The 24293-nt window shown below is 41.6% G+C and overlaps 1 protein-coding gene across 2 annotated transcripts in view; it reads right to left on the bottom strand.

Annotated features, from left to right (window-relative positions):
* loxl3b (lysyl oxidase-like 3b) overlaps positions 1-22377 on the bottom strand; it is a 38140-nt gene extending 15763 nt beyond the window's left edge. Inside the window, exons 1-7 of one of the 2 annotated variants that reach the window (XM_033642379.2) lie at positions 22139-22377; positions 12709-13116; positions 12229-12392; positions 10377-10594; positions 5433-5498; positions 1509-1565; positions 156-363 (exon numbers count right to left, since the gene is read on the bottom strand). In XM_033642379.2, coding sequence (XP_033498270.1) covers positions 156-363; positions 1509-1565; positions 5433-5498; positions 10377-10594; positions 12229-12392; positions 12709-13108 — 1113 coding nt within the window. In that variant the 5' untranslated portion in view covers positions 13109-13116; positions 22139-22377. The remainder of the gene's footprint in view (positions 1-155; positions 364-1508; positions 1566-5432; positions 5499-10376; positions 10595-12228; positions 12393-12708; positions 13117-22138) is intronic. The other variant, XM_078175375.1, reaches the window with a different exon arrangement.
* Between the last annotated feature and the right edge of the window lie 1916 nt (positions 22378-24293).

Raw genomic sequence — 24293 nt, 5'->3', positions numbered from 1 at the left:
CTACTTCAGTTTCAGGGTCCCAGTGTCTGCTGGCTCATTGTCTGACTGTCATGGTTTACAGGGACGCTTGAACAGAACAGACCCACTGTTAATTTTATTGTTCATTTAAAAGTGTTGACTGTGTTAAACTGTTCTTGATTTAAAGACGACTTTACCGCAGTTTTCAGTTTCTTTTTCTGGCCGTTGTTCTGCATGAACAGCGGCCCCGGCATGCAGCTGACGACGGCCGCCATGCCGCCCTCGCAGGTTGTGGTGGTGTTGGGTTTGCTGAACTCCAGCGGGCAGGCTGCCAGATGGACCTCAGTGCCTGTACACGCCACAGAGTGGATGTGGTAGAAGTTCTTCTGACGCTCCAAATATAACCTGCAGGGAGCAGAGACAGGGACGACGACTGTGGGGACGGAAACATTAGCTGTCTCATTCTAACTCTGCACAGTATGGACTAGAGACTCATCTTCACTGGTTAAACACTTTTACCATTTTACACTAACATTGGAGAGCTACTGCTAATTACACTTCACAAAGACACATCAAAATGCCATAGCCTGACGTGCACCATGGTGACGCAGACCTCCTGTCTGTCTCTGTAAGCTGAAACCATTTCCCTCAGTGGAAACAAAGCTTTGATTTACTTTAATTTCACAGATAAGAAACAATAAATTGTGAAGACAATAAAGCCTCCACTAAAATAGCATTCTAAGTCTTGTGTGTGATTTATCCTGGCTTCATATGAGCAGAGGAAATCTCTGCTAGCTGCTAGGCTAATTTATACAATGTAAAATGCCATAGGCTTGTGCTAATAACGTTAGCATGTTGTATTTGTTTGGAAAACATGTCAACAACAACAAGTGTTTGTCTGTGAATGCTGCGAGTTATAGTGAAGCTGATTTGTGTTTGAAACTGTCTCTATTAAGCCATGTTTAATGTGTGTTTCATGTGTGTTTTGAATCAACTAAACTTTACAGCACTTCACACCACCACACAAGTATAAATGCTCACATCAGCAACGTGCATAGGCTCTACATAGAGCTGATGCACAAGTATAAATCCACCTTGACCGAGTGGTTTTTGTTCCTTTATACGACCACGTTAACTACAGCGCTGTTGAAATGTAAAATTTCATTGTTTCAGCTTCATCATTAACAAATGAAACATCCCTGATTTGCAGAAACACACAATTCCAACATTTATTGTGCTGGCTTTAAATTCATACATACATGAGAGTGGGATTATGCTTCTTATCTGACTTGTGCCAAGGGACTGAATATGTAAGTATTCCTTTAACTTTTATGATCAAACATCCTTGTAATAATTTGCACATTACAAGCTCGTACATCATGTGCACATCAGGACTCTTCTGCACGTCCACTACATTCATACTTTAACTAAATATTTAAACATCTCTTGTCGGCTTTTGTTCTGAATCTCAGGCCTGTGGAAGCAGCATGTGTGTGGGTGTTTTCAGACAGCTTGAATTTACCCACTGGACTGTCTCTCCTCAGTTTTACCTTTTGCCAGCGCTGCTCTGTTTAGACTTAGAGTTAGCTTTAGCTTTGGATGTGTGCCTGCAAGGTAAACAGGGGTTAGACTGCACCGTTAGGAGACCAGACATCAGCTGACAAAGTGAAACATCACAGGGACAAAAGTTACAGGACGCACAATTATGTTAAAGACTGTAGTTAGACTGTTGCAAAGGATGTGTCTCCTTCAGCACGGCTGTTATGTAATGAAAGTCAAAAGTCACAGAGACACAGGTTTGTTGAAAGTGACACATCCTTTGTAAACGTATGTAAATAAACACAAATGTGACAAAGTATTAAATTAAAATTCAGACATTCATCAGTTATTTTGACATCAGCACAGACTCACTGTTCACCGCATGGACAAAAGTATGTGGACACACTTTTATACCAACTCTTGCTCTTTTTTTTAGTTTGGGAACTGCATGTTACTTTTTATTAACAATAGTGTGCTTCTAACTTTGTGGTTATAGTTTGGGTAAGTTTTGTCCCTGTTTCAACCTGTCAGTGCCTACATGCACAAAGTCAGGTTCACAGGGACATCATTTTCTCAGTTTTTAGTGGAAGCAGTTCAACCTGGACCCAGTCCTCCTGTTTTTATGGAACTAAGCGTCTAATGGGAACAACATTTCTGAAACTGGTCCAGTAGCGCTGCAGCCAGCAGCTGCAAGACAGGCTTCATTGTCACCACTCAGTGGATGTTCACTCTGTCAGTGTACGTCCACTAACAGTGTTTGTTTTTGTCACTGACAGGCTCAGACTGTTATTCTAAGTGTCTGACAACATTATGAAAGGATCCCTACAGAGATAGAGATAAAACACACTTCATTCAGTGTTGATAGAAACAAAATAAAACTCACAGAAACCATCTTGGTTCATCTTTCCACTGTTCCAACAATCACCAGCTCTGGTTTGGTTTAAATTAACCCTTAATTCACCAGTTAGATGTGACAACATGCTGCCTCTGTACACACTAACATGACTGTTCATCTAAATGCAGTCTGGTGGGTTTGGTGACGGTGATTTCAGGGCTGTTTCTGGTTAAACAAAAAGGATCTTACTCTTTAACACAAAGCTCTATCTCTGTAGGGATCCTTTCATCATGTTGTCACACACTTAGAATAACAGTCTGAGCCTGTCAGTGACAAAACAAACACTGTTAGTGGACGGACACTGACAGAGTGAACATGCCTCGAGTGGTGACGTTACAGCCTGTTTCGCAGCTGCAAACTCCAGCGCTCTCACTCAGTAATAAACCAGTTTCAAAAATTGTTGGACACAAAGAACAGCTGAAAATAGGATCCAGAATGATAAACTGGATGAACGTATTGTTCCAGTGTCCACATACTTTTGGCCACATTGCGTCAGACATGTAAAGCATCAACATCAACATGTGTGTTAGTACAAACTATGACTGTAGTGTTTCTGTTGTGCCAATGTGAACCTCAAGTGCCCACATTGATTCAGTCTGACAGTGCTTTTAAACTTCAGAGGTGGGTGTGATGATTACAACATGATATTAGATGGTGATATCATCAATAATATCATCAATAATATCATCAGTCACACACAGTCTGTGTCAGTGGGTTCTTCAACTGTGTCAGGACAGGCCTTAAAAGAGAGGTGTAGTTCATTCTGTGAATGACATCTTCAGGCAGTTTGGGTAAAGTTTGCTAAAAGCTTCAGAGTCCAGCTGGTTTCATAATCACTGAAAAAGGAAATTAGATATTTGTGACCTATTTTTTAAAGATCCGAGTGTCCAGTAGGAACAAACAGGCCTGAAGGTTGGAGCCGCAGACGGGGTAGAGAAGTCTGAAAGTAGCGAGAGGCGTCTGAGTGTTGGCTGGAAAACATACAAGCTTGTCCTTTAAAGCAATCATCATCCTGTAGCCTTTGAAATATCATTTTTTGGTTATTCACTGTAATAATTTGTTTTTATCTCCTCAGGGACTGTTCTTCATTTATCAGAGGAGGGGAGCTCCCGCGGTGTGACTTTGTGCTTTTTTTTTTTTTTTTTTTTTTTTACCCTGCCCAAAGCTAAAAATATTTTTGACCCTCCCTTCACCATAAATGAATCTATAGACTTTTAAAACTTTTTTATTTTAATATTCAACTAAACCCTTTAATGTTTAAATGTTAAAGTTGAAGATGAACTCCTGGAGCCGAATAAAGCCTCAGTTTTTCACTCCTGTCGTTCATGCTGGTTAGTTTGAGTAAACAGTTTATTTTTGGCCAAATTTTATTTAAGATGTAAAATAAAGTGGTTTTGATGAAATATTACGAATTAATGCTGAGATTTGTTTTTATATATTTATTTATTTATTTTTTACATAAGCATCTGCCCGTGATGTGTCTAAGGACCATTGTCAAATTTGAAAATGTAACGATAATTTCTGTTTTTACAGTTTCGGGCTGATAAATGCTGTAATTTTGGTGGTTTAAATTTTCTTTCAACAAAAGAAAAAGTTGTTTGGGGTTTTTTTTTTGATAAAAAAAAAAAAAACGTCAAAAATGCTTGTAAAAATCGCTTTTCAGGGCTAAAGGTTTATGAACATAAAAAAAAAAAATTTTTAAAAAAATTACCAGGACTAACTTCAAGTTCTGCCCGAGGTTGTATGTTTTCAGTGGTGCATATTTCTGTAGAAATAAAAATATATATTTATTTATTTTTAAGAATTACTTGTGCATTTTTAGTTTTTTTCCCCTCTTGCGTGTGTACATATATACATTTGTTTACACTTGGTGACACTGGTTATGTTGGAAAAGACAGCATAAATGTTCAATAAAATATTAATGAAAAAAAAAATCACTTTTCAGATTATTTTTTCTCTTTATCTTCAGAAAATGAGACAAAAGACTCTATAACGTTTATTTTATTTTTTTCCCCTTTTCTAAAGTGCCTTCCTTACTTATATTTCATGGAGCTTATATGTTCACTTCATCTGTCTCAAAATATACAAAGTTCTTAAATTCTGAAAAAATCTGAACAGCAGGGGAAATTATTCTGTTCATCATGATTTATATTGTTGTTAAATAAACTGCTGTCGAAAAACTAAATAATTTAAAAAAAAAAAGAAATGGTAAGAGAATCAGTAAAATAAATCCAAAATACAGTCATTTAAAGCTGTGTGCCCCTCCTGTAAGCCAAAATAAAAAACACAAGTCCCTCCCAGTGCTTAAAAGATTATTTGACAAGCCTCCCCCTGTTTGCACCTCCCCCTCCCCCATCATAAATAACGAACAGTCCCTTCAAGCTCATGTTCGATGTGATTTTCCAGCCTGAGGACATTTCATAATTGGTGTCACATTTTCATAACTATCTCTCGTTGTTCAACGTGGCAGACTCCACCCACCTGGAGCTCTGAGCTGTGAATTCTTTGCAGATTAATGTTGGAAAGACGCAGGTCGGCTCGTGTCATGTGGCCTGTGACTTTCTACAGTTGAAGAACCCAGGATGAAAAGTTACCGACCTCCTCCAAAAAAGCATGCCGTGGTGAGGAATGGGATTAACAGCTGTTGAATTAAAGGACTAATCTGTGGAAACATTAATCCCCAGTCACTGACAGAGCACAGACTGATGACATGTGTCCCTTTAAGAAGGGCCTTGAAAGGTCCAAATTAACTTTATATTGAGAGCAAAGTGATGATTCTGATCAGAGGTCTCTACAGTCTGCGCCATGTCAGTGGAAATGTGACAGAAAGACACAAAAAAGAAATGAGAAGAAACATCTACAAAAGGCAACCGTGAGTTTTAGGAGGATGAAATAAAAACTCTACGACCCATTCACATGCTGCACATCATGATAATGTGATATGAGGAGCTAAACAGGAGCTATGGTCGACTCCAACAGGAAACCCACTGTCACAGCTACAGTCAACAGACGACGGTGGGTTTTCCCGCGGACAGTGTACCTTCCACCGGCTGAAACATTAACCTTTGGCCTGGACACCTTCTCAGCCGCTCGCTTTTTCAGACGTCTGCAACAGTGAGACATCCACAGTCCATCACATACAGGGGAGAGACGACATGCAAACACACACAGGCTCTGGGCTGCACACACACACACATCTCTCTCAGGTTAAAGTACTGGAGGGTCTGCAGTGAATCACATATTTGACATTCCTCAGGTCTCCAGTTCACCATGTCACAGACTTCAGGTCACCGACGAATGATCACAATTACTGAGCTATTCCAAATATTCAGCACCACGGTGACCGTCTGAGTCTCAGCAGCTACATCACCTCATTAATACACACTGTATCTGCCTGTCATTGGCTGGTTGTACCACAGAGGTCCAGTGACAGCGACACAGTGAAAAACTCACCAAATAAACTGCTCAGATTTCTCCTTAATTCTGTTTTAAATTAGTTTAAGGGTTTTTTTTTTTACTTCAAAATTCACCCCATCAGATAGCCTGGTGTTTTCATTATAGACTTGAGTTGATCACAGCGACCTGCTCAGGCTGTAAATCACAAGTTTCATCACAATACCGTATTTGATATTTGCTGATATCACAAAGATTACTACGGTGATTCTGATTCAGTTCAGGGGCCTGCGATCGATATAAGACGACATCAGTAAATATCTGTTTTAGCACAAGCTGGCTCCTCTTTAGTCGGCTACCTTTGATTATTTGGCTCCTTACCTTCACAGCGTTGCCACTGAAAGCAAACAAATTTGTCCATACACCATTAGATTCTCTATTTTACTCTGAGACTTTGGAATCCACAGCGAGCCCAGGCAGAGAGACTCAACGCTACTGTAGCCATCGCTAATAAAACGGCGCCAGGCCACAAATGTAAGACACAAATGTTAGTTGATGAAATGGTAAAACATTTTTTTAAATCGGTGTATAGGCTACGCATTTTTACAGTTGAAGAATGTAAGAATCACTCAGCAAAGGCATGTTTGGACTTTCACCAAAGCATTTATCAGCATTTTGCTAAAATACATCTTGAAACCTCCCTGGGAGGAAAGTTGCCAACTGAATCCTCGGACCTTCATTCATTGAGGGTTGCTTTCCAGCACTGCATCCATTAAGTCACACCACCAGAACGTTCTCTGTCTGCCCCACTGCTGGCAGAGTTTTTTAATTTTCTCACGGCACTGCACAGAGGAACACTGGATCCCTATCTCCTCCAGCTTGCAGGCAGTAAATCGATAGACCTCATTTCTGGTCTTCTCTCTCAACAGAGCGAGCAGGGCTTGTGTTTCAGCAGCGGACCAGGGGCTTGCCATTCTATTTTTTCTCCTTTTCAAACACAGCTGAAATTGACAAAGAATCTTCTGGCATTAGCAGCAGATGCTTTTAAACTGCCTCTGACATGTCACCAAAAGTGGACGCAGAAATGTGATGATGCTCATTTGACGTCACCGCTACCTGTTTGAGGACGGGCTTTGAAATCTGTGGACCTGCTCCAGAGACGCTCCATCTCTGGCATGGCTCGGCGCGGTTATTCATTTCTGTATGATTGTCTGTTAATGCCACAGGGAGCCACTGGAGAGGAGCTAAAGAGCCACATGCTGTTCTGGAGCTGCAGGTTGATGACCCCTGGACTAGGAGAATCATTAAAGATCCCAACCAGTCAGAGAACTGACTTCTCAACTTGCTGAGGTCGAGACGAAGGTACCAGTTACACCAAGCAGCACCGAGAGGCTCAGAAGGAGCTTCTACACTCAGGACACAAGAATGCTGAATGAGGTCACTGCCTTAAATTATATTGACTATTACAGACTTTTAATGCACAAAACCAACTGGATTCAGTTTCACTGAAGTTGTATTTTATTTCACTATATGTGAGAATAGAATTGATTGGTTTAATGATTGATGACGAACAAACTCTGATTGGAGAGGGTACATTCTTTACAAGTAAACCTGATCGTCCATCGTCTCCTCGTTCAATACAACCAAACAGATTTCCCGAGGACCGATACGACACAGAACAGTCTGACTGTCTCTCAGAGCAGGTTGGCTTCTCTCCAGTCGTTGTAGTCTGTGCATTATGTGAACCCCCCCCTCAGACCCCACTCCATCCCTCTGAGCCTCAGCCTTCACACTCGCCTGACAGAAAACACACATTTCCCCTCAGACTACTGTGAACCATCAGCAGGGGAGGACCGAGACGCCTTCAGCTGGAGCGCAGCCAGGAATGTGTGCACTCATACTGGAAGAACAAACTGGGAGAAGAAAGTGGAGGTCTGAGAGTTCACCAGTGTGACCACTGTCCTCACAAACCACAGCAGGGTCTGTTCAATCCAAATTCCCTCAGGGTGTCCTTGAGATATCGCGTTCACAAGAATGAGACAGATAAGGTCACAGTGACCTTGACCTTTGACCACCAAAAATCAATCAGTTCATCCTTGAGATCAAGTGAACGTTTGTGCCAAATTTGAAGACATTCCCTCGTGGCCTTCTTGAGATATTGTGTTCATGATAATGGGACGTGCAGTTGGGACGTGCCTCTGGCCATGACAGTCGCCACTGTGGAGCCATGACAATAGTCAATTTAAAATTATTTTAAACCAGCTGAGAGCAGGCTGACATTTTTGCCTCATTAAACAAATAAAACAATAAACCCTGAATCAAAGTTGGGGTTAATATTCTGTCAATAATTATTTCAACTGTAGCTGTTTATATGATTATTTAATTGTTGAGATTTCATTGCAGATATCTCAGTGTTTTAAACTCTCAGCCTGCAGCCCTGCAGATGTAAAAACAACCTCCCCCACTGATCTGTGCTTTTCCATCTCTGCAGGCTGTAACTAATTGCTCTTTAACTTGCTCTGTAAGTAATGAACAGAGACAAGAACATAAACTATGTGACCCGACCGAGACAAAAAAAAAAAAGACGTGGCGTCTCTGTCGTTTTGAAGGAAAAACAAAAACATCCTCAAAAGACAGAAATAAGAAACAGAACAATCAGAGGATCATCATGTACTCTGATGTGAAGCTGCAGCTCTGGCAGAGAGTCTACACAGAGTCGCTCTAACATCTACGATAAACGGCACCTCTATAATGTCCACTCTTTATAACAAAGCCTGAGATCCTGCACGCGGTTTGAGCAAACTGTTGACACTTTGCTTTACACATGAAAACCACGAAATGTCAAACACACTGAAGCAAACATCCCGTCATGAGTGGAGGAGAAAGTTACAGCCGCTCTGCTAAGTGAGATTAGAGGCCGAACCTTTGTGACCTCAATCTTTCTCTTGCCCAGAGTTTGATGAGCAGATTAACTCCACTCTCATATCTGTTCAACATGAAGCAGCTGCTTAGCTTAGCTTAACATAAAGAGAGCCTGGCCTGGCTCTGTCCAGTTACGATAACAAAATACGCCTATAGGCACCTTTTTAACTCACTAATTCATACTTTATATTTTGTTTGTTTAAAATCGTACAAAACACAAAGAAGAAGGTCACAGTGAGTTTTCACAGGGGGCGTCATTTGCTGTTTCCAGTCTTTAAGCTAAGCTAACCAGCTGCTAGCTGTGTGCTTCATATCTACTGTACAGACATGAGAGTGGTATCAGTTAGGGCTGAGTGATATATTGCCTATAAATTATATTGCGATATTTTAAGGCTCCATGATAATAAACAATATATACCTCGGCATTTAGAAATCTACTCTAAACTGTTGTAGCCCACTAAAATACAACTCAAAAAATCAAATTAAATACTGTTATAATAATGCTAAATATAGTATTGTTATATTTAAATAAATCAAACCACTGGTGATTTTACTTTTGAAGCACCTGGCTCATCTTACATGTTGATGTTTTTGTTGTGAATTTGAAGCTTCCGGTCAACAGTTAGCTGTTAGCAGTTAGCAGCAAGTTAAACTGTTACAACTGCACTGTTAAACGTGAGGATTTATTCACTGTGACCCTGAAACAAACTGACACATCTCTCGTTCATTTATTATTAGTATTTGCATGTCACACTGGTGTTCCATGGTCACAAAATGTGACTAAAGGTTTGCAGCCTGTAGACCTGCAGATACAAAAACACACACCTCACCTGCTCACACTATCATTAAACTTGTTTAAAGTTAAACTGTAACAGAGGCAACATTAAACTTGATGATTTCTTTACTGTGACCAAGAAACAAACTGACATGTCTCTCGTTTATTTATTATTAGTATTTGTATGTCACACCGGTGCTCCATGGTCACAAAATGTGAGTAAATAGTCACAGCCAGATTTAAAAACACACACCGACACTATCGTTAAACCTGTTAAAAGTTCAACTGCAACAGTGGCACCATTAAACTTGATGATTTCTTCACTGTGAGTGAGAAACAAACTAATAATCCTCCCATTCATTTATCAGTAACATTTGCAAGCTGCACTGGTGCTCCATGGTTACAAAATGTGACTTAATAGTCAAGGTCTGGAGCCCGAACACAAACTATACCTTTAAGTAACCATGAAAATGAGCTACAGTCTGTTTTCATTAAATGAGGGAATATAAACTGATAAACTTTTATGATATCTGGGTCCTGAAGCTCAGATTTTCATTTGTAAGTTGTTATGTCTCAGCTTTAAACACATGAACCACAATCAGGTTTTAGGAAATTGACTTTCTCTTTCAAACCACTCTAAGCGCTTTTACACCACTTGTCACATTCACTCATTCATACACTGGTGGCAAAGGCTACCATATGAGGTCCCACCTACTGCTTAGTTTGAATATTTACATGCGCTCCAAGCTATTGGGAGCCCAAGGATATTTCGGCATGCGCACAGGAGGAGCTGGGGACTGAACTGCAGATCTTCTGATTGGTGGACAACCCACACTACCTCCTGAGCCACAGCCACCCCGGTGGTTGATGGTTGAAGTCGAGCACTTCACTTACTTGTAGAAGTTCTTGTTGACCTTCCTCTCATGAGGGAATCCCAGCATGCCGCAGACCACACGTGTGTTTTTGATCGTCCATCCCAGGTCACAGATCTGCGCCCAGCCGTCTTTGTACCTCACCTCCACCACGCCCTCCGTCACAGGCAGCTTCTTCCTGGACATGGTGACCACGGGCCGGAGTCGCACCTCCTCTATCTTGTTCTCATTGACATGAGCCTGATTGGAGAAGATGAGGACAATTTAAATTAATTTGCTTCCAAACTCAGAATCTGTATCTGTTTATCAATGAAGAATTAACTGATCATGTGTGTAAAATGTGTCAGCAGTGGGTTGAAAACACAGCACAGGTGTCATAAAAAAACTTAAGTTCCATTACTGCACTTAAATCTTTAAATAAATCTTTTTAATAAAGTTGGGAGCATTTAGTTTGCAGGAAATGAATCAAGCCCACAGACGTGTATTCACTTGAGCCCGTCTCTTTAAGTCTCCTGAATGAGGGGACCAGACTGAACGGTGACTCACAGCTGTTACAGACAGTAACTTTAAGTCTCAACAGCTCATAAGTGGTGAACGTGATTATCTCTGATTGCCAGCTCTGCAATGAGTCACTTCCGCTGTGGTTTATTTGGAAAAAAAAAAATCTGGCTTGTGGTCACAGATTGAAGTCTGGACGTCACATTGGACTGACTCGCAGCAGCAGACAGTGAGAAAGAGGGAGAGTAGTTGTGGCTGTGGGTCCCTCTCTGTAACAGAGACACCTCGTCCAGTGAGACGAGTCCCCCGGTCTAACCTTGTTCACCTCGGACCGGTCGGTTATACAAACGGACATCAAAGAGGACAGATGAAAAAATGATGAGCAGCTGGAAGCAGCTCAGCCAACGTCCCACCCGACTGTGTTTTCTCAGAGCGAGATTCAAAACTTCCCTCCGTGTTAAATCTTTATTTATCCAGGCAGAGTTTAACTGAGAATACTTGATCTCCTCAGTACACACTTCACATTCATTCAGCCATCGGTCCCACCTGAGAGTACATGAACACAAACACTCTCTGAATAACTCCACAGGCAGTGAATGATTCCACTGGTGTAGGTGGAGTCAAGTTCCTCCTCATTCAAGGGCAAAAAAGTAGGACAGGATCCTCTTGTGTTCCAGGCAGGTCCCACTGGTAGGAGGCCCCGGGGCAGACCCAGAACACACTGGAGGGATTAGGTATCTCATCTGACCTGGGAACGCCTCGGGGTCCTCCAGGAGGAGCTGGAAAGTGTTGCTGGGGAGAGGGATGGATGGGGTGCTTTCTTAGCCTGCTGCCCTCAAGACCCGGCCCCGGATAAGTGGATGAAAATGGATGGCTGGGTTCCTGAAACTGTCTCAAATCGTACAGTGTGTGCCCAGCTTAGTTGAGAGTTGGTGCTGAAGGAAAGGACGACAACACAACAGCAGAATTTCACACCTGAACCAGTGACCCTGAGGTCACGACCCTGCGCTTCTCCACAACCACACAAACAGTCAAAGGAGCTGATGCTGCTCTGTTAGGAAAGGTATGTCAGGGATACTGAGGAAGCTCTTCACACATGACGTCACCTCAGGATGATAAACTGTAGCTTCTGTTTTAAAGGTAGAGACACAGAGAGCAGAGATAATCAGCACCATGTGTGTGTCAGCTTCAGGTGGAGCAGCTCTGAGGCTCTGAGTGTCCTCCATGTGTGTTCAGTCTTATAGTCTATAGGCTGTGGAGCAGCAGGACTGTAAACACAACAGCTGAGTTTATGAGCTCATAACAGCTTCTTAATGAGCAGCGTTTTCACTGCAACAAAATTACAACATCTCTTTAAATGAAATTTAGCAACTTACGTCAATCACGTTTGAGTCCACAAAGCCAGGAATCCTCTCGTCTTTGCACACGACTCCGGCGTCCTCGTCATGAGTGCAGTCACTGTTTCCCCAGCCGCGAGACTTGCAGAGCTCGATGCTCTTCTCACCTCCGTTACACAGCACGTTGTCCAGCCAGATTTTCCCTGTGCAGGCAGCAGACTGTCAGTGTGGCTCCAGCACACTCCCAGGCCTGCAGAGGCAATCAGTCCAGGCCTGGAAGTGACACTGGTGTTCTGGGAACTCACAGCAGCAAGCTCCCCACAGTTTTTCAAAATTAAAGTATGATTTTTTTAGATTTGTTTTGACCTACTTGGATCACAGGAGAGGTGAAAACTGTCAACTAAAGCTGGAAATATGACTTTAACAAGCAAAATTCTTTATGTCATTTAAATACACTCACCATACATTTCTACATGGCAGAGCACACAGTGTCTTAAACCTGCCTGAGGTCCCTCTTACCTTGTCCCTTGCCGTATTTGGCGCTGTGTGTCCATCCCGTGGCTGAGACGAAGCCCAGTTGGCGACAGAGCACGTTGGCGTTAGATATGGAGAAGTCATCGTCACAGATGGTCCCCCACTCTCCCTTGTAGAAAAGCTCTATCCGACCCTCATTGTGTTTTCGGGGGTATCCAGACAGTCTGACCTTTAGCCGCTCGGTCTGGGCCTGGGGGGACGGGGACGGTGTGGGTGACGGCGTGGCTGCTCGTGTGGGTGACAGCGTGGCTGCTCGTGTGGGTGACGGCGTGGCTGCTCGTGTGGGCATCCGGGTGGCTCGGTTTGACGGTGTGGTCTGGGCCAGACAGTAAGGTAACCACAACAACAGGAAGCTGAACGCTAACGTGCATCTGGACTTCTGCATGATTTCAGCTGCACATGAAGAAAAGGAAAAGAAAACGTCAAGACCAATCTGAGGACACATTTCGGCTTTTCTATAAATCAAAACACTGAATATCAGAAACATGCAAGTGGATATTTTGAGTTTTAAAAGGTGGGCAACGAGGAGCAAAGTCTGCTGTCACCAATTCAGTATCTGACCAAATGTCTCCCCTTCTGTTCCTGAGATATGACGTTAAAACATGATGATGTCACAGTGGAGCTGACCTTTGACCTTTTGATTATAAAATGTCATCACTTCATTCTTTTATCCTGTTAGACATTTGTGCCAAGCTTTCCACATGATTAGTGTATGAAATCTTGAGTTATGGTCAAAACCATGAGGTCACACTGACTTTTGACCTCCAAATTCTATCAGTTCATTGTTGAGTCCAAATAGACGTTTGTGCCAAATTTGAAGAAATCCCTCAAGGCCTTTTTGGGATATCACATTCTCAAGAATGAGACAAATGTAAGGTCACACTGACCTTGATCTTGAAAATGTGTGTGCCAAATCTGAAAAAGGTGTTCTTGACATATTGCATTTGACATTTGTGCCAAACTTGAAGTAATTCCCTTTCGGTGTTCTTGTTTGTGCCAAATGTTACTACCTCAGGGTGTTCTTGAGATATCAGTTTCACAAGAATGAGACAAACAAGCCCAAGGCATCCTTGAAATATTGTGTTTATGAGAATGACATGGCTGAGGTCACTTTGACCTTGACTTGTGACCACCAAAGTCTAATCATCTCATTGCTGAGTCCAAGTGATCATGGTCAATGTGACTTTGTTTGTCTCATTTTTGTGTTCATGAAAATGAGACGAACAAGGTCACACTGACCATTGTCCACCAAATTGTTATCAGTTCATCCTTGACTCAAAGTGGATGTTAGTGCCAAATTTAAAGAAATTCCCTCGAGGCGTTCTCGAGATACTGCATTTACAAGAATGGGACGGACAGATGGACTCATCACAAGAATGAGACAGACGGGGTCACAGTGACCAAGATATCTGACGACCAAATTCTAATCAGTTCATCACTGAGTCCAGTTGGATGTTTGTGTGAAATTTGAAAAAAGAAAAAGGCCCTAAAGGTGTTCTTAAGATATTGTGTCCACGAAAATTAGACAAACAAGGTTACGTTGACCTTTGACCATCAAATTCTTATCACGTCATCCTTGAATCAAAGTGGATGTTTGTGCCAAATTTGAAGAAATTCCCTCAAGGCGTTCTATCACGGTTACAAGAATGGGATGGACAGACTCATCTGATTCTGAATAAGTTAGCAATTATATTTCCCACAATGTTGAAGTTTGGTTTAATTCTTTCTGGGTATCTTTTGTATATTCCGTCCCTCATTCTCTCCCCTCACTCTTGATCTCCAACATCAACAATATGATCAGGTTTTCAGTTTCCTGACAAATGGGAGAAATTCCAATCAAACATTATCTGTGTTCACTGAGTTTAAAAACAATCGTTAGGAAGGCTATATAATGGCATCATATAATCACACCCTCCCCAGTGATGCTTTCCAGCTCCTGCTGGGGGCCCCCGAGGCTGATATGTAATCCCTCCAGTGTGTTCTGGGTCTGCCCCGGGGCCTCCTACCAGCTGCACATGCAGATTTATACCATTTTTAAATTGAAATCTAGGTTAAGACATGTGGAAATGTTATTTTAGCCTAATTTTATACAATTCAAATTGTGCTTGAGGGAATAATTTGCACAGGACAGTGTGACAGGAGAGATTTAAATATGTCCGACTTCAACATATCTTCCCAGTAATATAAAACCTGAATATGATGACGGCTGAAATCTTTCAGAAAGCTTTAAGATACATGTGGCTCCACATGGCTTCAGTTATGTCTTTAAAGCCCTGCTGCTGACTGAAGCTCAGTGTGAACGTGTGTGTCCTTCAGCACACTGTGAAATCAGACTCAGACGACGCAGTCAGTCTCAGACATGTTTTGGAAAGGGCACCTTAAGTTTGTGGTTTCTGTACAAACACATCACACTACTGTATCTGTGTCTCTGGAGGAACAACCCCCCGCTCGCTAAAAGCTTCGGAGCGTAGCTGTCAACTTCTCAATAGCAGGCCTCTGTTAGCGTTCAGCCCCGAGCAGGGCTGCACAGGAAGGTTTCAGAGAGCACTGGTGCTCCGTGGGGAAACCGTGACTTGTATCAAGATATGAGTGAATATTAACGTGGACAAAGATTGTGTGAAAGTTCAGCTGTTAATTTAATGAATATAAACATGCGTGTAACCTCTGTGTTCAGCCTGATCCTGTGGCCACTGAGGCAAACACATTTCTAAATGCTCTCTGTTAATCTTCTCCACATCTGAGTCGAGTAAACACCACGCAGATGGTTTAAATCAAACTGCTGGAGCAACTCTACACCATTACATCAACTCTGGTTTCCATATGCTACTGAACGTATTTTCCTCTGTTGTTTTTCACTACAGCTATTTATAAAGTACCGTACATTCAGAGTATCATTTAAGGGGCACCAGCGCTGACCAGAGCGCCTCCAGATGTGTGTTTGGGCAGACTGGAGGGACATTTGAGGGGCAACAAATGAGAACTTAGGCTGCTCAGAGTCCTCCCTCTGATATAGCAAGATGGTACTTAACAACGTCCCAAAATGGAGCTCAGTCCTGGCCGGACATACATTTAAAAAAAAAAGGGCATTTAGACTCTTAGAGAAACTAGAATTACCACCCTGTGGTTGTATGACTCCGCCCACCAGTCCAGTGTCTCTGACAGTCTCCATCCATGTCAGTGAAAACATGGATGCTTCACACACAGAAGATCTATACAATCAGCACAGTTTCAAGATTAGAGTCACCAATTCAGTATCTGACCAAATGTCTCCCCTTCTGTTCCTGAGATATGACGTTAAAACATGATGATGTCACAGTCAAGCTGACCTTTGACCTTTTGACCTTCATTATTTTATCCTGTTAGACATTTGTGTCAAGTTTGGTCAGAATTAGAGAATGAATTCTTCAGTTATGGACAAAAACATGTTTGGTCATGTAAGGTCATGGTGACCTTGACCTTTGACCACAAAAATTCTAATCAGTTCATTGTTGAGTCCAAGTGGATGTTTGTGCCAAATCTGAGGAAATTCCTTCAAGGTGTTCTTGACATATTGTGTTCATGAAAATGAGACTGATGTAAGGTCACATTAACCTTGATCTTTGACTACCAAACTTCAATCCATTCATTGTTGAGTCCAAGAGACTGTTTGTGCCAAATTAAAAAAAAATCCCTCAGGGTGTTCTTGACATGTTGCATTAACAAGGATAAAAAACAGTGAGGTCACAGTGACCTTTATTTTTGACCTCTGACCTCCAAAATCCCATGGATGTTAGTGCCAACTTCAAAGACATTCCCTCATAGTGTTTTTGAGATATTTTGTTCATGAGAATGAGATGGATGCAAGGTCACAGTGACCTTTGACCACCAAAATCTAATCAATTTGTCGTTGAGTCCAAGTGAACGTTTGTGCCACATTTGAAAGACTCCTTCAAGATGTTCTTCATACAGTATATCATGTTCACAAGAATGTAGTCTGAGTGGGCGGAAGTTCGCTGCATAGATCAGCCTCTCATTGGGCGGAACGAGCCACCCGCTGAAGTCCCGCCCTACCACCTCCGGTTGTGTAGCAGCAGAGATATTGGATAATATCTCTGGTTGCAGTTTTCAACACGTCCTTTACTAACTTTTGCGGTGTTTGATCTTGCGGGGATGTAGCCATTTTTCTGCCATGGTTCGCGTCCTGTAGGTGATATTTTTGTGGGCGTGTTACACCAAAACCTGTTTCCCCCCGGCAATATTTTTGCAAGCACACCGTTGCTGTGGCACCGCCCAGAACGATTGTGATTGGTTGAAAGAAATACAAGCAGCCGGGGCGTTTTTTTCTCCAATCTTAAAGTGAGAGTCGGCGCAGCCAGACCTTTCCTTTCTTGAGAAAGGTCTGGTGAGCGAGACTAACAAGAATGAGACAGACAAGGTTGCAATGATCTTGACCTTTGACCTATGACTTCCAAAATCTAATCAGGTCATTGTTGCATCCAGGTGGACGTTTGTGCCAAATGTTAAGAAATTTCCCTCTGGTGTTCTAGAAACATTGTTCACGAGAATGGGACAGATGGATGAACAGACGGTCAGACCACCAAATGCCTGGGGTTCTTTGCTGTATAATATAATAATCATGGACTCACACTTTAATTTGAAGGCCCAAAACCAAACTGGACACAGAGACCTGATCAGATGATTCTGGTTTGGTGTTTGTGCCTCAAAGAACAGCAGCTGTGTCGACGCAAATGTTCAACAATCACAGAGGAAGAACTTTGTGACTCTGCAGGCAGTGAGAACGATTTCTCCTGCAGCAAATAGACGAGGACGCAAACAAATATAGAATCCTACATTTTTATCAGCCCTCCTCCATTTCGACTGAAAGCAACACGTGCACGTCTCCTCTCTGTGGACGACTGAGTAAAAACCACCAGTAGCTATAATATTATTTTAACCCGGACAGTCTTTTGTAAACATCCACCACAGTTTACACACTTCCTGTTATCTTCACAGACACAGTCGTCCTCTGAACATGTCGAGTCCACTAACTTCCAGTCGCACCTCCAAATAAAGTGGTTTAAATAATCTGACTGAACTGTTGAAAAGCTGTCTGATCACCTGGGGTCTCCTTTATAAAACAGTGCGCAGGATCCATACTAAAAATATACTTTCAAACAAAAGAAAAAATGGCGTGCACCAAGAAATATTTGACAATTTCTACAAGCAGGCTCCACCTCATCATCTGCGTCACAAATTTCCTGTCTCCAAGCATGGGTCAAAGTTTCTCTTATCAAGTCTGTTTTTATAGATCATAACTTTAGCGTGGGAAGTGGCGAACGCCTCTTTCAGGCCGCGTTTGGTGGGTACGCAGTGTTTATTAATGAGACCCCTGACCTGTAGAGTGTCTTATGGTCGGCAAAGACACCATGTTCACAGCAGTTACTATGGTGAGTATAGTGTTTTCATAACTGATAGAGATGATAGAGTTGGCCAAAACTATGACAATAAGACCCAAATTAAATGAGCTGTACTTATCCTGTAACCATTCAGTGGAAAGAGAACTGAGGCCTTTAAAGAACCAATCAACACAAACAATAAGTGGGTCATTAATTAAATATGTTTTCTACAGAATATAAAAGAATATTTCATGATTTTACAGTTTGTATAACAGAAGCTCCGTCACATCAGGCCACACATGACAACTATTTGACTTTAATAAAAAAGGCAAACACTCGTGCATCAGTCCAGCTCTTACGCAAACCAACTCCCTCTGTCTCGCTCCCACACACACACACACACACACACACACACACACAGAACTGTTCCTCCTCTGTCGCCCCTCACTGAAGCAGAGACCCATCATACCAATGTGCTCATGGATCAGGTCGCGTGAAAGGCTCTAATCACCCAGCAGCAGCAACAGTTCTCCAGATCAGCACGGCGACTCTTTGCTTCAACACACACAACAGTTTGGTCATCACTCACACACACACACACACACACACACACACATTCCCACCAAAACACACACAGACAAACAACATGAATCTGCCCGATAATCACTCACAGAGGTCTGAACCTCACGGCGCTGCTTTGTAGACTGAAGTAAGTGAAAGCTCTCTGAGCAACTGGAAATGTTTTCCTGCCTCACTGTGATGTGTTTGACCTCAGAGGAACTTTATACCTAAAGTAGTCACCATGGGCACAAACCACATCAGAGGGAGGAGGCGGAGGACGGAACGAACTGCGTTAGAGACCAGAGACAAACAGGTTTCAGAAAACTAGAATTAGAGCTTTGCTGAAACAAGAAGTCAATTAATCAATGAGCAGATTGACAGACAAATATTAATAGCAACTTTTCTTTTTTGCCATAACTGCTTATCCTGTTTGGGGTCATAGGGGGTGGAGCCTATCCCAGCTGACACTGGGTGAGAGGTGGGGTTCACCCTGGACAGGTCACGTCTGCGTCATGTTGCAGTTAGATTTTGGTTTGATTGTAGATTGTAGGTTTCTACAAACCACGGACGTATTACATTTGACTTTACGTTTTTGACGTTTCATCAATGTGATTAACACAAGGTTATGTTTTGACACAAAACTCACCTGGTTATAGTTCGGAAAAGATGTTTTGGCTTAAAGGATGCCTCAGAGTCATATGTGAACCCGTCAGGTTGCAAAAACAGCACAGTTTCAAGATTAGAGTCACCAATTCAGTATCTGACCAAATGTCTCCCCTTCTGTTCCTGAGATATGACGTTAAAACATGATGATGTCACAGTCAAGCTGACCTTTGACCTTTTGACCTTCATTATTTTATCCTGTCAGTCATTTGTGTGAAATTTTGTCAGAATTAGTGAATGAATTCTTCAGTTATGGACAAAAACATGTTTTGTGAGGTCACACTGACCTTTGACATTTGACCATCAAATTCTAAACAGTTCATTTTGAGTCCAGGTGGATGTTTGTGCCAAATTTGAAGAAATTCCCTGAAGCTGTTCTTGACATATCACGTTCATGTGTTCACGATGTATTTGTTTTGGAGAGGAAGAGACCTCTGAGGATAATTCAGCACCTGAACGTCTGCATCGAAACCCATTTTGAACCCAGTCATGTTCCAAACACACACAAAAATATTGTAAAGGTGGATTTCTCGTCTAAATGCATTCATAAATCATTAGCCAAAAATGAACGGATACTTTTAAAGTAAATCTTTCATGATTTTTTGACATTTATAAGTAACACAACATCTCATTTTACTTTAAAAACTAAATGATGTACTTCACCAGTTTGATTAACAGACTGAAACAAGCCTTCTGTTTCCTCCTGGCCTCACGGTCCGCCATGCTTGTTAAAAAAGGGGGCGTGGCTCTACTTCAGTCCATTTTAGATGATGTGGCGCACTGTGATTGGCTTATAGACATTTAGTCAATAAGTCTGTGCATTTGTGTGGAGTCAGATGACAGTGATCGTAGAGCTACACATCCTAGAAAAGTTATGTTTATTGGAATGGACGGGAGATGTGAAAAAAAAGCAGCATTGGAGAAGCATCAATTTTTTTAATGTGAAACTGCTTCATTCAGTGTTTTTACTGGTTTAAATCAGCTGGTCTGTTTGTTTGGTAAAGAAAGAGATCTCTGTGGATAACTCAGCTCCTGGTACAAACCTCCTGAACAACCAGGAGAAGTTCCAGCTGGTAACAATCTACAATTCTCTCCACTAGATACGACGAAATCCCCCTAAACTTGACACACTGGACCTTCAAGCTCTTTAAGACGTAAGAAAAACCCGACCGATGCACCATGTCACCACGTATCCTCTGGAAAACAGCTGCAGAGCATCTGGACCAAAATATATTAAATTATTAACAACTTAAAAACATTTCAACATTTCATGCATCACAAACACTGATCAACAAACAGAAAACACCTTTAGGAAGGATTCTGTAACTCCAATGTTTCTCTACACTGAAACTACACAGCAGCAGTAAATAATTCATTATTCATTAGGGACTGTTCTTTACTTATTGGGGGGGGGGGGGGGGGGGGGGAGTGTGACTGTGTTGTTGTTTTTTACCCTCCCTGATGCTCCAGATATTTTTCCTTGACCCTCTCTGAGTGACTGGAGGAAAATCCATGACCCTCCCTCCACCATAAATGACTTTTAGATTTTTAAAACTTACCCTTTGATGTTTGAAAGTTAAAAGTTGAAGATGAAATCCTGGAGTTGAAGAAGCCTCAGTTTTTGTCTCTTGTTGTCATGCTGGCTAGCTCATGTTACGGTTTATTTTTGGCTAGTGCCGATAAACTGTGGAGGGAGGGTCATGGATTTACCTCCAGTCGCTTCCTACAGTCCAGCTACCTGCTAACAGCTACCTGCTAACAGCTAACAGCTAACTTAACAAGCCCTCTTCCTGCTGATTTCATGTTCTTTCTCTCCACGTCCTCTCAGTAGCTAGTGGCCGTTGAGTGGGCACCAGAGAGCTTTAGTCATTTTGACATAACGATACGGTGTGTTTCGGGACTCATGTGACGTCAGATAACTCCGCCCATCTCCCCCAGAGAGCAGGTAAAGCATCTCAAGGGGGGCTGGGGCAGCAGGACCCCAGAAGAAAAGGCCTCTATTATTTAGTAGCTTGTTGTTGTGGCCTTATGGAATATTTCAAACTAATAGTAGTAATAGTATTAGTAAAAAATAGTAAACGATAAATCGGATTGATTACTGCTTGTCGCACATGATGTGTTCAAGGACCATCGGAAATGTAAAAATGCAACAATATTTTCTATTTTAACAGTTTCTAATTTAATTTTTGTGATTTTTAAAGGTTTTCTTAAAAAAAAATAGCAGTAAAATAAAAACAAAATACAGCCATCTAGATGTGTAGCCCCTCCCCTCAGCCAAAATAAAACGTCCCTCTCCAATGCTTAATTTTTTTTGACATGCCTCCACATTTTTGCACCACCTTCCCCTCTCATAAGAAATGAACAGTCCCTTAATTACTCTTAATGATGGAGCCTTGTTAGAGACTGGTACCAGTTTAATAACTTCCAGTGCACCACTCCAGACACTTGGCAGCAGAGCTTCCTGTGAATAGATGATTTTCCGAGTCAATATTTGGCTTTGGGAACACACTTTGTTTCCTGTTGCAGCATTCCTCACATTTTTCCACCTCCAACATCCACAATGCTAAAAGTCAAAGTTTTAAATGTGTAGATTTTAAGAATGAGGCTGGATTTAGTTTGACTTCAGAGCTCAATGCTGCCTCACAGTTATCAAATAAAAATACAGCACATGAGGTGTGATTTAATCTCCAGGATGTGAGTATTAAACGCAGCTTGTTTTTTTTAGTTTTACTGTTTAAATCCAGCTCGTCAGGACTCTTTCCTAAGGACCCTTAACTTCTGCCCTTCTCGTCACTTCTCCCTCAGACCCATCTTACCTTATGGTCCCAGTATGAGGAGGTGATAACGGTTCCAGTGGAGACGGAGGAGCTGCTGATCCAGGAGGTCACAAACGGAACCCCGAAGACTACAGATGAAGAAATATCCCGGGACTTGTGTTAAATCATCTCCTCCATCAAACCCGGGTCAGATTAGCAGAGCAGTGATCCACCGAGCAGCCAATTACTCCTCTCAGACTTATTGTCTGTAAATTGCCAGCTGTGCAGCCTTCACTGAGGAGGAGGAGGAGGAGGAGGAGGAGGCTGCAGGGCTGAAGTGGGCTGGATCTATTCCCTGGAAGGACACTAACTCTTTCATGGATGTTTCTGTAACAGCCCTCCTCTCTTGCATAACTCCCAAAAACGTGAATTTGAGTTATTTCACACGCAGGCTACGTGCCGGAGGAAGAGTCCGTGTCCGAGGAAGATTTACAAGCGGAACATACCTGCAAAGCTTCTTTAGGGGAAAAAATATTGACTGTAAGATGAAGAAAATGTCCTTACCTTAAACTGACCTGCAGCAGAGGGGGCTGCACACCAGGACCTTAATGTGACTTTACATTAAAGCTGTAGGCTACCTTCATGTCCCCAAATTCAGATCTTTATACTTTAATACAAGTAACAATACTACAGAGTATAAATACTCAGTTACATGTTAAAGTCCTGCATTCAGACTGAAGAAAAAGTACAAAGGTAAAACTGCTCAGGTGTCTGCAGTGTGGCTCATTTGAACATCATAGATTACTGGATTATAAATGATGCATTAATGTGTTCATCACTTTAATGTTGAAGCTGGAGAATGTGGGTTAAATTTAATTACTTAATTCACTGCTTGGTAGCTGCGACTCTTAAGTCAGTTAAGGGGAGAGTTAAGGGGAAAGTAATTTACATTGCTGAGCAGTGGTCCTCCTCTTTTTGAGGCTCTTATTGCTCTGAAAGCTTGTTAGATTTTTAAGGTGAAGCCTCAAATCTGTCTGACATCCACTTTCAAATGTGTCAAACCTTTATTCTTTTTGTGAAAATGCAATTAAGGGACATTTCACTGCATTTTTTTTCACATGTAGACCACATCAGACCAGGTCCAGACCAAAAACTAAACTTAGACTTATTAAATCTGGACTTGATTATCACAGAGAGGTTACATGCCTGTGGAAATGCAGTGAAATGTCCCTTTATTGCAGTTTCACAAGTAGAATAAAAGTTTCACAAATCTGAAACTGTGTTTTAAATAATATTTAGTCTCTCTGGGAGAATAAAGTCCAGATCTGATCTGTCTGCGTACAGTTGTTTCTGATGTGGTCTTCATTTGAAAAATGCTGTGAAATGTCCCTTTATTGCATTTTCATGACTAGAATTAAAGTTTAGGAAAGAATTACATTTGCCATAAGACTGCAACAAAGTGTGTTTTTGCAAAGATGGGAAAGATGGATCATGTATGTTACACCGGTGCGACCATCTTTTGTCTAATGCTAAACTGTATGTCCTTCTTCTCCTATTCTTCCCCTTTTTACTTCATTTTTAAAGTTTAAAGTTTGTTTGTTTGTTTTAAATATCGTGGAGGTGCACCCCAGCATTCCTGTTCTACGAAGTTTAGTTCTTATATTGTATTAACAGATTGCCTTATAATATGGTGGATGGACCAATCATTCATCTCTGTATTATTTATATAGACTTGGATATACTGTGGAGATTCAACTGTAATTTACGGATGAATGGATGAGAATGGTGAAATGTTATGTCAAAGAACATGTGAACCATGTAAAAAGAATTAAAGTTTAATTTCATTTTTATTTTCATGCTTTCACTACAGTCAGATGTGCATAAAGCGGAGGATGAGTCCTTCAGCAGTCTGAGTTATTTTCTCCTTCAGTGTTGTTTCGCAGCTTCATCCATAAAAATACATCTTTATTTATTAGATGATTTTTATCTTATATTAATGATCTATCTAGTAACTAAAGCTGTGCAGTAACTGTAGTTGGGTAAAAAGTACATTTCTCATGGAGTAACATTAGTGTAAAATAAAGATACTCAAGTAACAAAAATACCTCAAAATTGTAAATATACTTAGTTACTTTCCACCACTGTCAGTTACAGGATGTGAAGGGTGAAGATCAGCTGAGATATCTAACAGCATTCTGCGACCACAGCTGTTTCA

Source organism: Epinephelus lanceolatus, chromosome 15 (genome assembly GCF_041903045.1).
Source record: "Epinephelus lanceolatus isolate andai-2023 chromosome 15, ASM4190304v1, whole genome shotgun sequence".
In the NCBI taxonomy this organism is placed as follows: Eukaryota; Metazoa; Chordata; class Actinopteri; order Perciformes; family Serranidae; genus Epinephelus; species Epinephelus lanceolatus.
Note: the sequence above shows the minus strand (reverse complement) of the source record. Positions and strands in the feature narration are given on the sequence as shown.